The sequence below is a fragment of the Micromesistius poutassou genome (genome assembly GCF_964030765.1).
Source record: "Micromesistius poutassou genome assembly, chromosome: 3".
Classification (NCBI taxonomy): Eukaryota; Metazoa; Chordata; class Actinopteri; order Gadiformes; family Gadidae; genus Micromesistius; species Micromesistius poutassou.
In genome coordinates, this window is record NC_140273.1 from 19,253,912 (window position 1) to 19,280,765 (window position 26,854).

At 48.6% G+C, this 26,854-nt stretch overlaps 1 protein-coding gene across 1 annotated transcript; it reads left to right on the plus strand.

Annotated features, from left to right (window-relative positions):
* Nucleotides 1-16,356: 16,356 nt before the first annotated feature.
* LOC311341104 (uncharacterized protein) lies at nt 16,357-25,431 on the plus strand (the record flags this gene model as incomplete). Its single annotated transcript, XM_084466008.1, has 3 exons — nt 16,357-17,154; nt 18,792-18,843; nt 23,972-25,431. Coding segments are annotated over 3 exons (2,310 nt in total), but the record flags the coding sequence as incomplete, so codon positions are not given.
* Nucleotides 25,432-26,854: the final 1,423 nt, after the last annotated feature.

The window sequence follows — 26,854 nt, forward strand, 5'->3', positions numbered from 1 at the left end:
ACAACTACTCCTGAACCAACAACCACAACTACTGCACCAATGACAACAACTGATGCACCAACGACAACAACTGCTGGACCAACAACGACAGCTGCTGCACCAACGACAACAACTGCTGGACCAACGAAAACAACTACTACACCAGCGACAACAACTGCTGCACCAACCGCAACTGCTGTACCCACCACAACATCTGAAGGACCCACAACAATTGCTGCAACAACGACAACAACTGCTGCACCAACGACAACTGCTGGACCCACCATAACATTTGCAGTAACCACAACAACTGCAGGACCAACAACCACAACTGCTGCACCAATGACAAAAACTGATGCACCAAGGTCAACTGCTTCACCCACCACAACTATTGCAGGACCAACAACAACAACTGCTGCACCAATGAAAACAACTGATGCACCAACGACAACAACTGCTGAACCAACAACAACAACTGCTGGACCAACAAAAACAACTGCTTCACCAACGACAACAACTGATGCACCAAGGACAACAACTGCTGCACCAAAGTCAACAACAACTGCGGCAACAACGACAATTGCAGAACCAACCACCACAACTCCTGGACCCACCACAACATCTGCAGGACACACAACAACTGCTGCACCAACGACAACAACTGCTGCACCACCAACAACAACAACTGCTGCACCAACGACGACAACTGGTCGACCAACGACAACAAGTGCTGCACCAACGACAACAATTGCTACAGCAACAACAACAACTGCAGAACCAACCACCACAACTCCTGGACCCACCACAACATCTGCAGGACCCACAACAACTGCTGCACCAATGACAACAACTGCTGCACCAACGACAACTGCTGCACCAATGACGACAACTGCTGAACCAACGACGACAACTGCTGCACCAACGACAACAACTGCTGCACCAACGAAAACAACTGCTGCACCAACGACAACAACTGCTGCAGCAACAACGACAACTGCAGGTCCAACCATCACGACTGCTGGACCCACCACAACATCTGCAGGGCCCACAACTACTGCTGCACCAATGACAACAACTGCTGCACCAACGACAACTGCTGCCCCAACGACAACAATTGCTGCACCAACAACAACTGCTGCAACCACCACAACTACTCCTGGACCAACAACCACAATTGTTGCACCAATGACAACAATTGCTGCACCAACGACAACAATTGCTACAGCAACAACAACAACTGCAGAACCGACCACCACAACTCCTGGACCCACCACAACATCTGCAGGACCCACAACAACTGCTGCACCAACGACAACAACTGCTGCACCACCAACAACAACAACTGCTGCACCAACGACGACAACTGGTCGACCAACGACAACAACTGCTGCACCAACGACAACAATTGCTACAGCAACAACAACAACTGCAGAACCGACCACCACAACTCCTGGACCCACCACAACATCTGCAGGACCCACAACAACTGCTGCACCAATGACAACAACTGCTGCACCAACGACAACTGCTGCACCAATGACGACAACTGCTGAACCAACGACGACAACTGCTGCACCAACGACAACAACTGCTGCACCAACGAAAACAACTGCTGCACCAACGACAACAACTGCTGTAGCAACAACGACAACTGCAGGTCCAACCATCACGACTGCTGGACCCACCACAACATCTGCAGGGCCCACAACTACTGCTGCACCAATGACAACAACTGCTGCACCAACGACAACTGCTGCACCCACCACAACTACTCCTGGACCAACAACCACAATTGTTGCACCAATGACAACAATTGCTGCACCAACGACAACAACTGCTGGACCACCAACAACAACTGCTGCATCAAAAACAACAATTGCAGGACCAACAACAACAAATGCAATACACACAACTACTACAGCAATATCCACAACTGCTACAGTAGGATTCACTACAACTGCAGTACAAAGAACAACTGCAGGCCCAACAGCTACAACAGCAAAACCATCAAGAACAGCTGCAGAACCAACAACAACTACTGGACTATTAACTACTACCGTGGGATCCACAACATCAACAACTGCTGCACCGACGACAACAACTGCTACACCAACGACAACAACTGCTTTACCAACGACGACAACTGCTCGACCAACGACAACAGCTGCACCAACGACAACGATTGCTGAAGCAACAACGACAAATGCTGAACCAACCACCACAACTGCTGGACCCACCACAACATTTGCAGTACCCACAACAACTGCTGCACCAACGACAACAACTGCTGCACCATCAACAACTGCTGCACCCACCACAACTACTCCTGAACCAACAACCACAACTACTGCACCAATGACAACAACTGATGCACCAACGACAACAACTGCTGGACCAACAACGACAGCTGCTGCACCAACGACAACAACTGCTGGACCAACGAAAACAACTACTACACCAGCGACAACAACTGCTGCACCAACGACAACTGCTGTACCCACCACAACATCTGCAGGACCCACAACAATTGCTGCAACAACGACAACAACTGCTGCACCAACGACAACTGCTGGACCCACCATAACATTTGCAGTAACCACAACAACTGCAGGACCAACAACCACAACTGCTGCACCAATGACAAAAACTGATGCACCAAGGTCAACTGCTTCATCCACCACAACTATTGCAGGACCAACAACCACAACTGCTGCACCAATGACAACAACTGATGCACCAACGACAACAACTGCTGAACCAACAACAACAACAACTGCTGGACCAACAAAAACAACTGCTTCACCAACGACAACAACTGATGCACCAAGGACAACAACTGCTGCACCAAAGTCAACAACTGCTGCGGCAACAACGACAATTGCAGAACCAACCACCACAACTCCTGGACCCACCACAACATCTGCAAGACACACAACAACTGCTGCACCAACGACAACAACTGCTGCACCACCAACAACAACAACTGCTGCACCAACGACGACAACTGGTCGACCAACGACAACAAGTGCTGCACCAACGACAACAATTGCTACAGCAACAACAACAACTGCAGAACCGACCACCACAACTCCTGGACCCACCACAACATCTGCAGGACCCACAACAACTGCTGCACCAATGACAACAACTGCTGCACCAACGACAACTGCTGCACCAATGACGACAACTGCTGAACCAACGACAACAACTGCTGCACCAACGACAACAACTGCTGCACCAACAACAACAATTGCTGCACCAACGAAAACAATTGCTGCACCAACGACAACAAATGCTGAACCAATAACAACAACTGCTGCACCAACGACAACAACTGCTGCAACAACAACAACTTCCGGACCAACGACAACAACTGCTGCACCAACGACAACAACTGCTGGACTCACTACAACAACTGCTGGACCAACGGAAACTGCTGTACCCACCACAATTGCTACACTAATGACAACAACTGCTACACGAACAACAACAGCTGCACCAAAAACGACAGCTTCAGGACCAACAACGACAATTGCTGGACCCACCACAATAACTGCAGGACCCACAACAACAACTGCTGCACTAACGACAACAACTGCTACACCAACAACGACAACTGCTACACCAACTATAACAAATGTTGCACCAACGACAACAACTGCTGCAGCAACAACGACAACTGCAGAACCGACCACCACAACTCCTGGACCCACCACATCTGCAGGACCCACAACAACTGCTGCACCAACGACAACAACTGCTGCACCAACGACAACTGCTGCACCAATGACAACAACTGCTGAACCAACGACAACAGCTGCTGCACCAATGACAACAACTGCTGCACCAACAACGAAAACTGCAGGACCAACAACCACAACTGCTGCACCAACGACAACAACTGCTAAACCAACAACAATTGCTAAATCAACAACAACAACTGCTGGACCAAAGAGAACAAATGCTGCAGCAAGAACAACTGCAGGACGAACTACAACTGCTGCACCCACTACAACTACTGAAGGACCAACAACCACAACTGTTTTACCAATGACAACAAATGTTGCACCAACGACAACAATTGCTGCACCAACGACAAAAACTGCTGCAGCAACGACAAATGCAGGACCAACCACCACAACTGCTGGATCCACCACAATATCTGCAGGGCCCACAACAACTGCTTCACCAACGACAACAACTAATGCACCAACAACAACAACTGCTGCACCAACAACGACAGCTGCTGCACCAACAACGACAGCTGCTGCACCAACAACAACTGCTGCAGCAACAACGGCAACTGCTGCACCAACGACAACAACTGCTGCACCAACAACGACAGTTGCCGCACCGACAATGACAACTGCTGTTCCAACGACAACAATTGCTGCACCAACAACAACAATTGTTGAAACAACGACGACAACTGCTGAACCAACGACAACAACTGCTGGACCAACGAAAACAACTACTACACCAGCGACAACAACTGCTGCACCAACGACAACTGCTGCAACCACCACAACATCTGCAGGACCCACAACAATTGCTGCACCAACGTCAACAACTGCTGCACCAAGGACAACTGCTGCACCCACCACAACTACTGCACCAATGACAACCACTGCTACACAAACAACAACTGATGCACCAAATATGACAACTTCAGGACCAACAACAACAACTTCTGGACCCAACACAATAACTGCAGGACTCACAACAAAAACTGCTGCACCAACGACAACAACTGCTGCACCAACAACAACTGCTGGACCCACCACAACATTTGCAGTAACCACAACAACTGCAGGACCAACAACCACAACTGCTGCACCAATGACAACAACTGATGCACCAATGACAACTACTGCTGAACCAACGACAACAACTGCTGGACCAACGACAACAACTGATGCACCAAGGACAACAACTGCTGCACCAAAGTCAACAACTGCTGCAGCAACAATGACAACTGCAGAACCAACCACCACAACTCTTGGACCCACCACAACATCTGCAGGACCCACAACAACTGCTGCACCAACGACAACAACTGCTGCACCAACGACAACTGCTGGACCCACCACAACATTTGCAGTAACCACAACAACTGCAGGACCAACAACCACAACTGCTGCACCAATGACAACAACTGATGCACCAATGACAACTACTGCTGAACCAACGACAACAACTGCTGGACCAACAAAAACAACTGCTGCACCAACGACAACAACTGATGCACCAAGGACAACAACTGCCGCACCAAAGTCAACAACTGCTGCAGCAACAATGACAACTGCAGAACCAACCACCACAACTCTTGGACCCACCACAACATCTGCAGGACCCACAACAACTGCTGCACCAACGACAACAACTGCTGCACCAACGACAACTGTTGCACCAACGACGACGACTGCTGAACCAACGACAACAACTGCTGCACCAACGAAAACAACTGCTGCACCAACGACAACAACTGCTACACAAACAACAACTGATGCACCAACAATGACAACTTCAGGACCAACGACAACAACTGCTGGACCCAACACAATAACTGCAGGACTCACAACAAAAACTGCTGCACCAACGACAACAACTGCTGCACCAACAACAACTGCTGGACCCACCACAACATTTGCAGTAACCACAACAACTGCAGGACCAACAACCACAACTGCTGCACCAATGACAACAACTGATGCAACAAGGTCAACTGCTGCACCCACCACAACTATTGCAGGACCAACAACCACAACTTCTGCACCAATGACAACAACTGATGCACCAACGACAACAACTGCTGAACCAACGACAACAACTGCTGGACCAACAAAAACAACTGCTGCACCAACAACGATAACTTCAGGACCAACAACAACTGCTGGACCCACCACAACATCTGCAGCACCCACAACAACTGCTGCACCAATGACAACAACTGCTGCACCAACAACAACAACTGCTGCACCAATGACAACAACTGCTGCACCAACAACGAAAACTGCAGGACCAACAACCACAACTGCTGCACCAACGACAACAACTGCTAAACCAACAACAATTGCTAAATCAACAACAACAACTGCTGGACCAAAGAGAACAAATGCTGCAGCAAGAACAACTGCAGGACGAACTACAACTGCTGCACCCACTACAACTACTGAAGGACCAACAACCACAACTGTTTTACCAATGACAACAAATGTTGCACCAACGACAACAATTGCTGCACCAACGACAAAAACTGCTGCAGCAACGACAAATGCAGGACCAACCACCACAACTGCTGGATCCACCACAATATCTGCAGGGCCCACAACAACTGCTTCACCAACGACAACAACTAATGCACCAACAACAACAACTGCTGCACCAACAACGACAGCTGCTGCACCAACAACGACAGCTGCTGCACCAACAACAACTGCTGCAGCAACAACGGCAACTGCTGCACCAACGACAACAACTGCTGCACCAACAACGACAGTTGCCGCACCGACAATGACAACTGCTGTTCCAACGACAACAATTGCTGCACCAACAACAACAATTGTTGAAACAACGACGACAACTGCTGAACCAACGACAACAACTGCTGGACCAACGAAAACAACTACTACACCAGCGACAACAACTGCTGCACCAACGACAACTGCTGCAACCACCACAACATCTGCAGGACCCACAACAATTGCTGCACCAACGTCAACAACTGCTGCACCAAGGACAACTGCTGCACCCACCACAACTACTGCACCAATGACAACCACTGCTACACAAACAACAACTGATGCACCAAATATGACAACTTCAGGACCAACAACAACAACTTCTGGACCCAACACAATAACTGCAGGACTCACAACAAAAACTGCTGCACCAACGACAACAACTGCTGCACCAACAACAACTGCTGGACCCACCACAACATTTGCAGTAACCACAACAACTGCAGGACCAACAACCACAACTGCTGCACCAATGACAACAACTGATGCACCAATGACAACTACTGCTGAACCAACGACAACAACTGCTGGACCAACGACAACAACTGATGCACCAAGGACAACAACTGCTGCACCAAAGTCAACAACTGCTGCAGCAACAATGACAACTGCAGAACCAACCACCACAACTCTTGGACCCACCACAACATCTGCAGGACCCACAACAACTGCTGCACCAACGACAACAACTGCTGCACCAACGACAACTGCTGGACCCACCACAACATTTGCAGTAACCACAACAACTGCAGGACCAACAACCACAACTGCTGCACCAATGACAACAACTGATGCACCAATGACAACTACTGCTGAACCAACGACAACAACTGCTGGACCAACAAAAACAACTGCTGCACCAACGACAACAACTGATGCACCAAGGACAACAACTGCCGCACCAAAGTCAACAACTGCTGCAGCAACAATGACAACTGCAGAACCAACCACCACAACTCTTGGACCCACCACAACATCTGCAGGACCCACAACAACTGCTGCACCAACGACAACAACTGCTGCACCAACGACAACTGTTGCACCAACGACGACGACTGCTGAACCAACGACAACAACTGCTGCACCAACGAAAACAACTGCTGCACCAACGACAACAACTGCTACACAAACAACAACTGATGCACCAACAATGACAACTTCAGGACCAACGACAACAACTGCTGGACCCAACACAATAACTGCAGGACTCACAACAAAAACTGCTGCACCAACGACAACAACTGCTGCACCAACAACAACTGCTGGACCCACCACAACATTTGCAGTAACCACAACAACTGCAGGACCAACAACCACAACTGCTGCACCAATGACAACAACTGATGCAACAAGGTCAACTGCTGCACCCACCACAACTATTGCAGGACCAACAACCACAACTTCTGCACCAATGACAACAACTGATGCACCAACGACAACAACTGCTGAACCAACGACAACAACTGCTGGACCAACAAAAACAACTGCTGCACCAACAACGATAACTTCAGGACCAACAACAACTGCTGGACCCACCACAACATCTGCAGCACCCACAACAACTGCTGCACCAATGACAACAACTGCTGCACCAACAACAACAACTGCTGCACCAACAACAACAATTGCTACATCAACAACAACTGATGCACCAACAACAACAACTGCTGCACCAACAAGGATAACTTCAGGACCAACAACAACTGCTGGACCCACCACAACATCTGCAGCACCCACAACAACTGTTGCACCAATGACAACAACTGCTGCACCAACGACAACAAGTGCTGCACCAACAACAACAACTGCTGTACCAACGACGACAATAGTTGCAACAACAATGACAACTGCTGCACCAACAATCACAACTGCTGCACCAACGACAACTGCTGCCCCAACGACAACAATTGCTGCACCAACAACAACTGCTGCACCCACCACAACTACTCCTGGACCAACAACCACAATTGTTGCACCAATGACAACAATTGCTGCACCAACGACAACAACTGCTGGACCACCAACAACAACTGCTGCATCAAAAACAACAATTGCAGGACCAACAACAACAACTGCTGAAATAACGCCAACAACTGCTGCACCAACAACAACATTTGCTGCAGCAACAACAACAATTGCAGGACCAACAACAACAACTGTAGTACCCACAGCCACAACAGAAGGACAGACAACTGCAGGACCAATAACAACAAATGCAATACACACAACTACTACAGCAATATCCACAACTGCTACAGTAGGATTCACTACAACTGCAGTACAAAGAACAACTGCAGGCCCAACAGCTACAACAGCAAAACCATCAAGAACAGCTGCAGAACCAACAACAACTACTGGACTATTAACTACTACCGTGGGATCCACAACATCAACAACTGCTGCACCGACGACAACAACTGCTACACCAACGACAACAACTGCTTTACCAACGACGACAACTGCTCGACCAACGACAACAGCTGCACCAACGACAACGATTGCTGAAGCAACAACGACAAATGCTGAACCAACCACCACAACTGCTGGACCCACCACAACATTTGCAGTACCCACAACAACTGCTGCACCAACGACAACAACTGCTGCACCATCAACAACTGCTGCACCCACCACAACTACTCCTGAACCAACAACCACAACTACTGCACCAATGACAACAACTGATGCACCAACGACAACAACTGCTGGACCAACAACGACAGCTGCTGCACCAACGACAACAACTGCTGGACCAACGAAAACAACTACTACACCAGCGACAACAACTGCTGCACCAACGACAACTGCTGTACCCACCACAACATCTGCAGGACCCACAACAATTGCTGCAACAACGACAACAACTGCTGCACCAACGACAACTGCTGGACCCACCATAACATTTGCAGTAACCACAACAACTGCAGGACCAACAACCACAACTGCTGCACCAATGACAAAAACTGATGCACCAAGGTCAACTGCTTCACCCACCACAACTATTGCAGGACCAACAACCACAACTGCTGCACCAATGACAACAACTGATGCACCAACGACAACAACTGCTGAACCAACAACAACAACTGCTGGACAAACAAAAACAACTGCTTCACCAACGACAACAACTGATGCACCAAGGACAACAACTGCTGCACCAAAGTCAACAACTGCTGCGGCAACAACGACAATTGCAGAACCAACCACCACAACTCCTGGACCCACCACAACATCTGCAAGACACACAACAACTGCTGCACCAACGACAACAACTGCTGCACCACCAACAACAACAACTGCTGCACCAACGACGACAACTGGTCGACCAACGACAACAAATGCTGCACCAACGACAACAATTGCTACAGCAACAACAACAACTGCAGAACCGACCACCACAACTCCTGGACCCACCACAACATCTGCAGGACCCACAACAACTGCTGCACCAATGACAACAACTGCTGCACCAATGACGACAACTGCTGAACCAACGACAACAACTGCTGCACCAACGACAACAACTGCTGCACCAACAACAACAATTGCTGCACCAACGAAAACAATTGCTGCACCAACGACAACAAATGCTGAACCAATAACAACAACTGCTGCACCAACGACAACAACTGCTGCAGCAACAACAACTTCCGGACCAACGACAACAACTGCTGCACCAACGACAACAACTGCTGGACTCACTACAACAACTGCTGGACCAACGGAAACTGCTGTACCCACCACAATTGCTGCACTGATGACAACAACTGCTACACGAACAACAACTGCTACACCAACAACGACAACTGCTACACCAACTATAACAAATGTTGCACCAACGACAACAACTGCTGCAGCAACAACGACAACTGCAGAACCGACCACCACAACTCCTGGACCCACCACATCTGCAGGACCCACAACAACTGCTGCACCAACGACAACAACTGCTGCACCAACGACAACTGCTGCACCAATGACGACAACTGCTGAACCAACGACAACAGCTGCTGCACCAATGACAACAATTGCTGCACCAACAACATCAACTGCTGAAGCAACAACGACAACTGCAGGACCAACAACCACAACTGCTGCACCAACGACAACAACTGCTAAACCAACAACAATTGCTAAATCAACAACAACAACTGCTGGACCAAAGAGAACAAATGCTGCAGCAAGAACAACTGCAGGACGAACTACAACTGCTGCACCCACTACAACTACTGAAGGACCAACAACCACAACTGTTTTACCAATGACAACAAATGTTGCACCAACGACAACAATTGCTGCACCAACGACAAAAACTGCTGCAGCAACGACAAATGCAGGACCAACCACCACAACTGCTGGATCCACCACAATATCTGCAGGGCCCACAACAACTGCTTCACCAACGACAACAACTAATGCACCAACAACAACAACTGCTGCACCAACAACGACAACTGCTGCACCAACAACAACTGCTGCAGCAACAACGGCAACTGCTGCACCAACGACAACAACTGCTGCACCAACAACGACAGTTGCCGCACCGACAATGACAACTGCTGTTCCAACAACAACAATTGCTGCACCAACAACAACAATTGTTGAAACAACGACGACAACTGCTGAACCAACGACAACAACTGCTGGACCAACGAAAACAACTACTACACCAGCGACAACAACTGCTGCACCAACGACAACTGCTGCAACCACCACAACATCTGCAGGACCCACAACAATTGCTGCACCAACGACAACAACTGCTGCACCAACGACAACTGCTGCACCCACCACAACTACTGCACCAATGACAACAACTGCTACACAAACAACAACTGATGCACCAAATATGACAACTTCAGGACCAACAACAACAACTGCTGGACCCAACACAATAACTGCAGGACTCACAACAAAAACTGCTGCACCAACGACAACAACTGCTGCACCAACAACAACTGCTGGCAACACCACAACATTTGCAATAACCACAACAACTGCAGGACCAACAACCACAACTGCTGCACCAATGACAACAACTGATGCACCAAGGTCAACTGCTGCACCCACCACAACTATTGCAGGACCAACAACCACAACTGCTGCACCAATGACAACAACTGATGCACCAACGACAACTACTGCTGAACCAACGACAACAACTGCTGGACCAACAAAAACAACTGCTGCACCAATGACAACAACTGATGCACCAAGGACAACAACTGCTGCCCCAAAGTCAACAACTGCTGCAGCAACAATGACAACTGCAGAACCAACCACCACAACTCTTGGACCCACCACAACATCTGCAGGACCCACAACAACTGCTGCACCAACGACAACAACTGCTGCACCAACGACAACTGTTGCACCAACGACGACGACTGCTGAACCAACGACAACAACTGCTACACCAACGAAAACAACTGCTGCACCAACGACAACAACTGCTGCAGCAACACCGACAACTGCAGGTCCAACCATCACAACTGCTGGACCCACCACAACATCTGCAGGGCCCACAACTACTGCTGCACCAACGACAACAACTGCTGAACCAACGACAACAAATGCTGGACCAACGAAAACAACTGCTGCACCAACGACAACAACTGCTACACAAACAACAACTGATGCACCAACAATGACAACTTCAGGACCAACGACAACAACTGCTGGACCCAACACAATAACTGCAGGACTCACAACAAAAACTGCTGCACCAACGACAACAACTGCTGCACCAACAACAACTGCTGGACCCACCACAACATTTGCAGTAACCACAACAACTGCAGGACCAACAACCACAACTGCTGCACCAATGACAACAACTGATGCAACAAGGTCAACTGCTGCACCCACCACAACTATTGCAGGACCAACAACCACAACTTCTGCACCAATGACAACAACTGATGCACCAACGACAACAACTGCTGAACCAACGACAACAACTGCTGGACCAACAAAAACAACTGCTGCACCAACAACGATAACTTCAGGACCAACAACAACTGCTGGACCCACCACAACATCTGCAGCACCCACAACAACTGCTGCACCAATGACAACAACTGCTGCACCAACAACAACAACTGCTGCACCAACAACAACAATTGCTACATCAACAACAACTGATGCACCAACAACAACAACTGCTGCACCAACAAGGATAACTTCAGGACCAACAACAACTGCTGGACCCACCACAACATCTGCAGCACCCACAACAACTGTTGCACCAATGACAACAACTGATGCACCAACGACAACAAGTGCTGCACCAACAACAACAACTGCTGTACCAACGACGACAATAGTTGCAACAACAATGACAACTGCTGCACCAACAATCACAACTGCTGCACCAACGACAACTGCTGCCCCAACGACAACAATTGCTGCACCAACAACAACTGCTGCACCCACCACAACTACTCCTGGACCAACAACCACAATTGTTGCACCAATGACAACAATTGCTGCACCAACGACAACAACTGCTGGACCACCAACAACAACTGCTGCATCAAAAACAACAATTGCAGGACCAACAACAACAACTGCTGAAATAACGCCAACAACTGCTGCACCAACAACAACATTTGCTGCAGCAACAACAACAATTGCAGGACCAACAACAACAACTGTAGGACCCACAGCCACAACAGAAGGACAGACAAATGCAGGACCAATAACAACAAATGCAATACACACAACTACTACAGCAATATCCACAACTGCTACAGTAGGATTCACTACAACTGCAGTACAAAGAACAACTGCAGGCCCAACAGCTACAACAGCAAAACCATCAAGAACAGCTGCAGAACCAACAACAACTACTGGACTATTAACTACTACCGTGGGATCCACAACATCAACAACTGCTGCACCGACGACAACAACTGCTACACCAACGACAACAACTGCTTTACCAACGACGACAACTGCTCGACCAACGACAACAGCTGCACCAACGACAACGATTGCTGAAGCAACAACGACAAATGCTGAACCAACCACCACAACTGCTGGACCCACCACAACATTTGCAGTACCCACAACAACTGCTGCACCAACGACAACAACTGCTGCACCATCAACAACTGCTGCACCCACCACAACTACTCCTGAACCAACAACCACAACTACTGCACCAATGACAACAACTGATGCACCAACGACAACAACTGCTGGACCAACAACGACAGCTGCTGCACCAACGACAACAACTGCTGGACCAACGAAAACAACTACTACACCAGCGACAACAACTGCTGCACCAACGACAACTGCTGTACCCACCACAACATCTGCAGGACCCACAACAATTGCTGCAACAACGACAACAACTGCTGCACCAACGACAACTGCTGGACCCACCATAACATTTGCAGTAACCACAACAACTGCAGGACCAACAACCACAACTGCTGCACCAATGACAAAAACTGATGCACCAAGGTCAACTGCTTCACCCACCACAACTATTGCAGGACCAACAACCACAACTGCTGCACCAATGACAACAACTGATGCACCAACGACAACAACTGCTGAACCAACAACAACAACTGCTGGACAAACAAAAACAACTGCTTCACCAACGACAACAACTGATGCACCAAGGACAACAACTGCTGCACCAAAGTCAACAACTGCTGCGGCAACAACGACAATTGCAGAACCAACCACCACAACTCCTGGACCCACCACAACATCTGCAAGACACACAACAACTGCTGCACCAACGACAACAACTGCTGCACCACCAACAACAACAACTGCTGCACCAACGACGACAACTGGTCGACCAACGACAACAAATGCTGCACCAACGACAACAATTGCTACAGCAACAACAACAACTGCAGAACCGACCACCACAACTCCTGGACCCACCACAACATCTGCAGGACCCACAACAACTGCTGCACCAATGACAACAACTGCTGCACCAATGACGACAACTGCTGAACCAACGACAACAACTGCTGCACCAACGACAACAACTGCTGCACCAACAACAACAATTGCTGCACCAACGAAAACAATTGCTGCACCAACGACAACAAATGCTGAACCAATAACAACAACTGCTGCACCAACGACAACAACTGCTGCAGCAACAACAACTTCCGGACCAACGACAACAACTGCTGCACCAACGACAACAACTGCTGGACTCACTACAACAACTGCTGGACCAACGGAAACTGCTGTACCCACCACAATTGCTGCACTGATGACAACAACTGCTACACGAACAACAACTGCTACACCAACAACGACAACTGCTACACCAACTATAACAAATGTTGCACCAACGACAACAACTGCTGCAGCAACAACGACAACTGCAGAACCGACCACCACAACTCCTGGACCCACCACATCTGCAGGACCCACAACAACTGCTGCACCAACGACAACAACTGCTGCACCAACGACAACTGCTGCACCAATGACGACAACTGCTGAACCAACGACAACAGCTGCTGCACCAATGACAACAATTGCTGCACCAACAACATCAACTGCTGAAGCAACAACGACAACTGCAGGACCAACAACCACAACTGCTGCACCAACGACAACAACTGCTAAACCAACAACAATTGCTAAATCAACAACAACAACTGCTGGACCAAAGAGAACAAATGCTGCAGCAAGAACAACTGCAGGACGAACTACAACTGCTGCACCCACTACAACTACTGAAGGACCAACAACCACAACTGTTTTACCAATGACAACAAATGTTGCACCAACGACAACAATTGCTGCACCAACGACAAAAACTGCTGCAGCAACGACAAATGCAGGACCAACCACCACAACTGCTGGATCCACCACAATATCTGCAGGGCCCACAACAACTGCTTCACCAACGACAACAACTAATGCACCAACAACAACAACTGCTGCACCAACAACGACAACTGCTGCACCAACAACAACTGCTGCAGCAACAACGGCAACTGCTGCACCAACGACAACAACTGCTGCACCAACAACGACAGTTGCCGCACCGACAATGACAACTGCTGTTCCAACAACAACAATTGCTGCACCAACAACAACAATTGTTGAAACAACGACGACAACTGCTGAACCAACGACAACAACTGCTGGACCAACGAAAACAACTACTACACCAGCGACAACAACTGCTGCACCAACGACAACTGCTGCAACCACCACAACATCTGCAGGACCCACAACAATTGCTGCACCAACGACAACAACTGCTGCACCAACGACAACTGCTGCACCCACCACAACTACTGCACCAATGACAACAACTGCTACACAAACAACAACTGATGCACCAAATATGACAACTTCAGGACCAACAACAACAACTGCTGGACCCAACACAATAACTGCAGGACTCACAACAAAAACTGCTGCACCAACGACAACAACTGCTGCACCAACAACAACTGCTGGCAACACCACAACATTTGCAATAACCACAACAACTGCAGGACCAACAACCACAACTGCTGCACCAATGACAACAACTGATGCACCAAGGTCAACTGCTGCACCCACCACAACTATTGCAGGACCAACAACCACAACTGCTGCACCAATGACAACAACTGATGCACCAACGACAACTACTGCTGAACCAACGACAACAACTGCTGGACCAACAAAAACAACTGCTGCACCAACGACAACAACTGATGCACCAAGGACAACAACTGCTGCACCAAAGTCAACAACTGCTGCAGCAACAACGACAACTGCAGAACCAACCACCACAACTCCTGGACCCACCACAACATCTGCAGGACCCACAACAACTGCTGCACCAACGACAACAACTGCTGCACCAATGACAACTGTTGCACCAACGACGACAGCTGCTGAACCAACGACAACAACTGCTGCACCAACGAAAACAACTGCTGCACCAACGACAACAACTGCTGCAGCAACAACGACAACTGCAGGTCCAACCATCACAACTGCTGGACCCACCACAACATCTGCAGGGCCCACAACTACTGCTGCACCAACGACAACAACTGCTGAACCAACGACAACAACTGCTGGACCAACGAAAACAACTGCTGCACCAACGACAACAACTGCTGCACCACCAACAACAACAACTGCCGCACCAACGACGACAACTGGTCGACCAACGACAACAAATACTGCACCGACGACAACAATTGCTACAGCAACAAGAACAACTGCAGAACCGACCACCACAACTCCTGGACCCACCACAACATCTGCAGGACCCACAACAACTGCTGCACCAATGACAACAACTGCTGCACCAACGACAACAACTGCTGCACCAACGACAACTGCTCCACCAATGACGACAACTGCTGAACCAACGACAACAACTGCTGCACCAACGACAACAACTGCTGCACCAAGAACAACAATTGCTGCACCAACGACGACAACGGCTGAACCAACGACAACAACTGCTGGACCAACGAAAACAACTACTACACCAGCGACAACAACTGCTGCACCCACCACAACATCTGCAGGACCCACAACAATTGCTGCACCAACGACAACAACTGCTGCACCAACGACAACAATTGCTGCACCAACGACAACTGCTGCACCCACCACAACTATTGCGGGACCAACAACCACAAATGCTGTACCATTGACAACAACTGCTGGACCAACGAAAAGAACTGCTGCACCAACGACAACAACTGATGCACCAACGACAACAACTGCTGGACTATTAACTACTACCGTGGAATCCACAACATCAACAACTGCTGCACCGATGACAACAAATGCTACACCAACGACAACAGCTGCTTTTCCAACGACGACAACTGCTCGACCAACGACAACAGCTACACCAACGACAACAATTGCTGAAGCAACAACGACAAATGCAGAACCAACCACCACAACTGCTGCACCAACAACAACTGCTCCACCCACCACAACTACTCCTGAACCAACAACCACAACTGCTGCACCGATGACAACAACTGATGCAACAACGACAACAACTGCTAAACCAACAACAACTGCTGGACCAATGAAAACAACTGCTGCACCAACAACAACTGCTGCACCAACGACACCAACTGCTGCACCAGCGACAACAACTGCTGTACAAACAACGACAGCTGCTGCACCAATAACAACAACTGCTGCATCAACAACGACAAATGCTGCACCAACAACAACAACTGCTGCAGCAACAATGACAAATGCAGAGCCAACCACTTTAACTGCTGGACCCACCACAACAAATGCAGTACCCACAACAAATGCTGCACCAACGACAACAACAACTGCTGAACCAACGATAACAACTGCTGCACCAACGACAACAACTGCTGAACCAACAACAAGAACTGCTGAACCAACGATAACAACTGCTGCACCAACGACAACAACTGCTGAACCAACAACAAGAACTGCTGCACCAACAACGATAGCTTCAGGACCAACAACCACAACTGCTGGACCCACCACAACATCTGCAGCACCCACAACAAATGCTGCACCAACGACAACAACTGCTGCACCAACGACAACAACTGCTGCACCAACAACAACTGCTGCACCCACCACAACTACTCCTGAACCAACAACCACAACTACTGCACCAATGACAACAACTGATGCACCAACGACAACAACTGCTGCAGCAACAATGACAAATGCAGAGCAAACCACTTTAAATGCTGGACCCACCACAACATCTGCAGTACCCACAACGACTGCTGCACTAACGACAACAACTGCTGCACCAACGACAACAACTGCTGCACCAACGACAACTGCTGCACCCACCACAACTGTTGCGGGACCAACAACCACAAATGCTGTACCATTGACAACAACTGATGCACCAACGATAACAACTGCTGGACCAACGAAAACAACTGCTGCACCAACGACAACAACTGCTGCACCAACGACAACAACTGCTGCACCAACAACGACAATTGCTGCACCAACAAAAACAAATGCTGGATCAACGACAACTGGTGCACCAACGACGACAACAGCTGCAACAACAATGACAACTGCTACACCAACAATCACAACTGCTGCACCAACATCGACAACTGCTGCACTAACAACCGCAACTGCTGCACCAACGACAACAACTGCTGAACTAACGCCAACAACTGCTGCCCCAACAACAACATTTGCTGTAGCAACAACAACAATTGCAGGACCAACAACAACAACTGTAGGACCCAAAGCCACAACAGAAGGACAGACAAGTGCGGGACCAATAACAACAAATGCAATACACAGAACTACTACAGCACGATCCACAACTTCTACTGCAGGACTCACTACAACTGCAGTACAAAGAACAACTGCAGGCCCAACAACTACAACATCAAGAACAGCTGCAGAACCAACAACAACTACTGGACTATTAACTACTACCGTGGGATCCACAACATCAACAACAGCTTCACCAACGACAACGAGTGCTGCACCAACAACAACAACTGCTGCACCAACGACGACAATAGTTGCAACAACAATGACAACTGCTGCACCAACAATCACAACTGATGCACCAACGACAACAACTGCTGCCCCAATGACAACAATTGCTGCACCAACAACAACTGCTGCACCCACCACAACTACTCCTGGACCAAAAACCACAATTGTTGCACCAATGACAACAATTGCTGCACCAACGACAACAACTGCTGGACCACCAACAACAACTGCTGCATCAAAAACAACAATTGTAGGACCAACAACAACTGCTGAACTAACGCCAACAACTGCTGCACCAACAACAACATTTGCTGCAGCAACAACAACAATTGCAGGACCAACAACAACTGTAGGACCCACAGCCACAACAGAAGGACAGACAACTGCAGGACCAATAACAACAAATGCAATACACACAACTACTACAGCAATATCCACAACTGCTACAGTAGGATTCACTACAACTGCAGTACAAAGAACAACTGCAGGCCCAACTACAACAGCAAAACCATCAAGAACAGCTGCAGAACCAACAACAACTACTGGACTATTAACTACTACCGTGGGATCCACAACATCAACAACTGCTGCACCGACGACAACAACTGCTACACCAACGACAACAACTGCTTTACCAACGACGACAACTGCTCGACCAACGACAACAGCTACACCAACGACAACGATTGCTGAAGCAACAACGACAAATGCAGAACCAACCACCACAACTGCTGGACCCACCACAACATTTGCAGTACCCACAACAACTGCTGCACCAACGACAACAACTGCTGCATCAACAAATGTTGCACCCACCAAAACTACTCCTGAACCAACAACCACAACTACTGCACCAATGACAACAACTGATGCACCAACGACAACAACTGCTGGACCAACAACGACAGCTGCTGCACCAACAACAACAACAACTGCTGCAGCAACAACAACAAATGCAGAGCCAACCACTTTAACTGCTGGACCCACCACAACATCTGCAGTACCCACAACAAATGCTGCACCAACGACAACAACTGCTGCACCAAGGACAACAACTGCTGCAACAACAACAACAACTGCTGGACCAATAACGACAACTGCTGCATCAACAACAACTGCTGCACCAACGTCAACAACTGCAACACCAACAACAACAACTGCTGGACCAATAACGATAACTGCTACATCAACAACAACTGCTGCACCAACAACAACAACTACTGCACCAACAACGATAACTTCAGGACCAATAACAACAACTGCAGCACCCACAACAACTGATGCACCAACGACAACAACTGCTGCACCAACGACAACAACTGATGCACCAACGACAACGACTGCTGGTCCAACAACGACAACTGCTGCACCGACAACAACTGCTGCAGCAACAACGACAAATGCAGAGCCAACCACTTTAACTGCTGGACCCACCACAACATCTGCAGTACCCACAAAAACTGCTGCACCAACGACAACAACTGCTGCACCAACGGCAACTGCTGCACCCACCACAACTACTGTGGGACCAACAACCACAAATGCTGTACCAATGACAACAACTGATGCACCAACGACAACAACTGATGAACCAACGACAACAACTGATGAACCAACGACAACAACTGCTGCACCAATGACAACAACTGCTGCACCAACAACGATAACTTCAGGACCAACGACAATAACTGCTGGACCCACCACAACATCTGCAGCACCCACAACAACTGCTGAACCAACGACAACAACTCCTGCACCAACGATAACAACTGCTGCACCAACGACAACGACTGCTGGTCCAACAACGACAACTGCTGCACCGACAACAACAACTGCTGCAGCAAGAACAACAAATGAAAAACCAACCACTTTAATTGCTGGACCCACGACAACATCTGCAGTACCCACAACAACTGTTGCACCAACGACAACAACTGCTGCACCAACGACAACAACTTCTACACCAACGACAACTGCTGCACCCACCACAACTACTGCGGGACCAAAAACAACAACTGCTGCACCAATGACAACAACTCATTTACCAACGACAACAACTGCTGAACCAACGACAACAACTGCTGGACCAATGACAACAACTGCTGCACCAATGACAAAAACGAATACACCAACGACAACAACTGCTAAACCAACAACAACTGCTGGACCAACGAAAACAACTGCTGCACCAACAACAACAACTGCTGCACCAACGACAACAACTGTTGCACCAACAACAACAACTGCTGCACCAACAACGATAACTTCAGGACCAACAAAAACAACTGCTGGACCCACCAAAACATCTGCAGCACCCACAACAACTGCTGCACCAAGGACAAAAACTGCTGCACCAACAACAACAACTGCTGCACCAACGACAACAAATGCTGAAATAACGACAACAACTGCTGCACTAACAACGACAACTACCACACCAACAACGAAAACTTTAGGACCAACAACAATAACTGCTGAACCAACATCGACAATTGCTGCACCAACGAAAACAACTGCTGGATCAACGACAACTGCTGCACCAACGACAACAACTGCTGCAACAACAATGAGAACTTCAGGACCAAAAATGACAACTGCTGGACCCACCACAACAACTGCTGCCCCAACGACAACAACTGCTGAATTAACGACAACAACTGCTGCACCAACGACAACAATTGCTGCACCAACAACAGCTGCTGCACCCACCACAACTACTCCTGGACCAACAACAACTGATGCACCAACGACAACAACTGATGAACCAACGACAACAACTGCTGCACCAATGACAACAACTGCTACAGCAACGACAACAACTGCTGCACCAACGACAACAAATGCTGGACCAATAACGACAACTGCTGCATCAACAACAACTGCTGCACCAACAACAACAACTGCTGCACCAACAACGATAACTTCAGGACCAACGACAACAACTGCTGGACCCACCACAACATCTGCAGCACCCACAACAATTGCTGAACCAACGACAACAACTGCTGCACCAACGATAACAACTGCTGCACCAACGACAATGACTGCTGGTCCAACAACGACAACTGCTGCACCGACAACAACAACTGCTGAAATAACGACAACAACTGCTGCAGTAACAACGACAACTACCACACCAACAACGAAAACTTTAGGACCAACAACAATAACTGCTGAACCAACATCGACAATTGCTGCACCAACGAAAACAACTGCTGGATCAATGACAACTGCTGCACCAACGACAACAACTGCTGCAACAACAATGACAACTGCTGCACCAACAATGAGAACTTCAGGACCAAAAACGACAACTGCTGGACCCACCACAACAACTGCTGCCCCAACGACAACAACTGCTGAATTAACGACAACAACTGCTGCACCAACGACAAAAATTGCTGCACCAACAACAGCTGCTGCACCCACCACAACTACTCCTGGACCAACAACAACTGATGCACCAACGACAACAACTGATGAACCAACGACCACAACTTCTGCACCAATGACAACAACTGCTACAGCAACGACAACAACTGCTGCACCAACGACAACAAATGCTGGACCAATAACGACAACTGCTGCATCAACAACAACTGCTGCACCAACAACAACAACTGCTGCACCAACAACGATAACTTCAGGACCAACGACAACAACTGCTGGACCCACCACAGCATCTGCAGCACCCACAACAATTGCTGAACCAACGACAACAACTGCTGCACCAACGATAACAACTGCTGCACCAACGACAATGACTGCTGGTCCAACAACGACAACTGCTGCACCGACAACAACAACTGCTGCAGCAAGAACGACAAATGAAAAACCAACCACTTTAATTGCTGGACCCACGACAACATCTGCAGTACCCACAACAACTTTTGCACCAACGACAACAACTGCTGCACCAACGACAACAACTTCTGCACCAACGACAACTGCTGCACCCACCACAACTACTGCGGGACCAAAAACAACAACTGCTGCACCAATGACAACAACTGATTTACCAACGACAACAACTGCTGAACCAACGACAACAACTGCTGGACCAATGACAACAACTGCTGCACCAATGACAAAAACTAATACACCAACGACAACAAGTGCTAAACCAACAACAACTGCTGGACCAACGAAAACAACTGCTGCACCAACAACAACAACAACTGCTGCACCAACGACAACAACTGTTGCACCAACAACAACTGCTGCACCAACAACGATAACTTCAGGACCAACAAAAACAACTGCTGGACCCACCAAAACATTTGCAGCACCCACAACAACTGCTGCACCAAGGACACCGACGACAACAACTGCTACACCAACGACAACAACTGCTCTACCAACGACGACAACTGCTCGACCAACGACAACAGCTGCACCAACGACAACAATTGCTGAAGCAACAACGACAAATGTAGAACCAACCACCACAACTGCTGGACCCACCACAACATTTGCAGCACCCACAACAACTGCTACACCAACGACGACAACTGCTTCAACAAGAATGACAACTGCTGCACCAACAATGAGAACTTCAAGACCAACAACGACAACTGCTGGACCCACCACAACAACTGCTGCACCAACAACAACTGCTGCACACACCACAACTACGCCTGGACCAACAACCACAATTGTTGCACCAATGACAACAACTGCTGCACCAACGACAACAACTGCTGGACCACCAACGACAACTGCTGCATCAAAAACAACAATTGCAGGACCAACAACAACAACTGCTGAACTAACGCCAACAACTGCTGCACCAACGACAACAACTGCTGCACCAGCGACAACAACTGCTGTACGAACAACGACAGCTGCTGCACCAATAACAACAACTGCTGCATCAACAACGACAACTGCTGCACCAACAACAACAACTGCTGCAGCAACAATGACAAATGCAGAGCCAACCACTTTAACTGCTGGACCCACCACAACATCTGCAGAACCCACAACAACTGCTGCACCAACGACAACAACTGCTGCACCAACGACAACAACTGCTGCACCAATGACAACTGCTGCACCCACCACAACTACTACGGGACCAACAACCACAAATGATGTACCAATGACAACAACTGATGCACCAACGACAACAACTGCTGAACCAACGACAACAACTGCTGGACCAACGAAAACAACTGCTGCACCAATGACAACAACTGCTGCACCAACGACAACAACTGCTGCACCAACGACAACAACTGCTGCATCAACAAATGTTGCACCCACCAAAACTACTCCTGAACCAACAACCACAACTACTGCACCAATGACAACAACTGATGCACCAACGACAACAACTGCTGGACCGACAACGACAGCTGCTGCACCAACAACAACAACAACTGCTGCAGCAACAACAACAAATGCAGAGCCAACCACTTTAACTGCTGGACCCACCACAACATCTGCAGTACCCACAACAAATGCTGCACCAACGACAACAACTGCTGCACCAAGGACAACAACTGCTGCAACAACAACAACAACTGCTGGACCAATAACGACAACTGCTGCATCAACAACAACTGCTGCACCAACGTCAACAACTGCAACACCAACAACAACAACTGCTGGACCAATAACGATAACTGCTACATCAACAACAACTGCTGCACCAACAACAACAACTACTGCACCAACAACGATAACTTCAGGACCAATAACAACAACTGCAGCACCCACAACAACTGATGCACCAACGACAACAACTGCTGCACCAACGACAACAACTGATGCACCAACGACAACGACTGCTGGTCCAACAACGACAACTGCTGCACCGACAACAACTGCTGCAGCAACAACGACAAATGCAGAGCCAACCACTTTAACTGCTGGACCCACCACAACATCTGCAGTACCCACAAAAACTGCTGCACCAACGACAACAACTGCTGCACCAACGGCAACTGCTGCACCCACCACAACTACTGTGGGACCAACAACCACAAATGCTGTACCAATGACAACAACTGATGCACCAACGACAACAACTGATGAACCAACGACAACAACTGATGAACCAACGACAACAACTGCTGCACCAATGACAACAACTGCTGCACCAACAACGATAACTTCAGGACCAACGACAATAACTGCTGGACCCACCACAACATCTGCAGCACCCACAACAACTGCTGAACCAACGACAACAACTGCTGCACCAACGATAACAACTGCTGCACCAACGACAACGACTGCTGGTCCAACAACGACAACTGCTGCACCGACAACAACAACTGCTGCAGCAAGAACGACAAATGAAAAACCAACCACTTTAATTGCTGGACCCACGACAACATCTGCAGTACCCACAACAACTGTTGCACCAACGACAACAACTGCTGCACCAACGACAACAACTTCTGCACCAACGACAACTGCTGCACCCACCACAACTACTGCGGGACCAAAAACAACAACTGCTGCACCAATGACAACAACTCATTTACCAACGACAACAACTGCTGAACCAACGACAACAACTGCTGGACCAATGACAACAACTGCTGCACCAATGACAAAAACGAATACACCAACGACAACAACTGCTAAACCAACAACAACTGCTGGACCAACGAAAACAACTGCTGCACCAACAACAACAACTGCTGCACCAACGACAACAACTGTTGCACCAACAACAACAACTGCTGCACCAACAACGATAACTTCAGGACCAACAAAAACAACTGCTGGACCCACCAAAACATCTGCAGCACCCACAACAACTGCTGCACCAAGGACAAAAACTGCTGCACCAACAACAACAACTGCTGCACCAACGACAACAAATGCTGAAATAACGACAACAACTGCTGCACTAACAACGACAACTACCACACCAACAACGAAAACTTTAGGACCAACAACAATAACTGCTGAACCAACATCGACAATTGCTGCACCAACGAAAACAACTGCTGGATCAACGACAACTGCTGCACCAACGACAACAACTGCTGCAACAACAATGAGAACTTCAGGACCAAAAATGACAACTGCTGGACCCACCACAACAACTGCTGCCCCAACGACAACAACTGCTGAATTAACGACAACAACTGCTGCACCAACGACAACAATTGCTGCACCAACAACAGCTGCTGCACCCACCACAACTACTCCTGGACCAACAACAACTGATGCACCAACGACAACAACTGATGAACCAACGACAACAACTGCTGCACCAATGACAACAACTGCTACAGCAACGACAACAACTGCTGCACCAACGACAACAAATGCTGGACCAATAACGACAACTGCTGCATCAACAACAACTGCTGCACCAACAACAACAACTGCTGCACCAACAACGATAACTTCAGGACCAACGACAACAACTGCTGGACCCACCACAACATCTGCAGCACCCACAACAATTGCTGAACCAACGACAACAACTGCTGCACCAACGATAACAACTGCTGCACCAACGACAATGACTGCTGGTCCAACAACGACAACTGCTGCACCGACAACAACAACTGCTGAAATAACGACAACAACTGCTGCAGTAACAACGACAACTACCACACCAACAACGAAAACTTTAGGACCAACAACAATAACTGCTGAACCAACATCGACAATTGCTGCACCAACGAAAACAACTGCTGGATCAATGACAACTGCTGCACCAACGACAACAACTGCTGCAACAACAATGACAACTGCTGCACCAACAATGAGAACTTCAGGACCAAAAACGACAACTGCTGGACCCACCACAACAACTGCTGCCCCAACGACAACAACTGCTGAATTAACGACAACAACTGCTGCACCAACGACAAAAATTGCTGCACCAA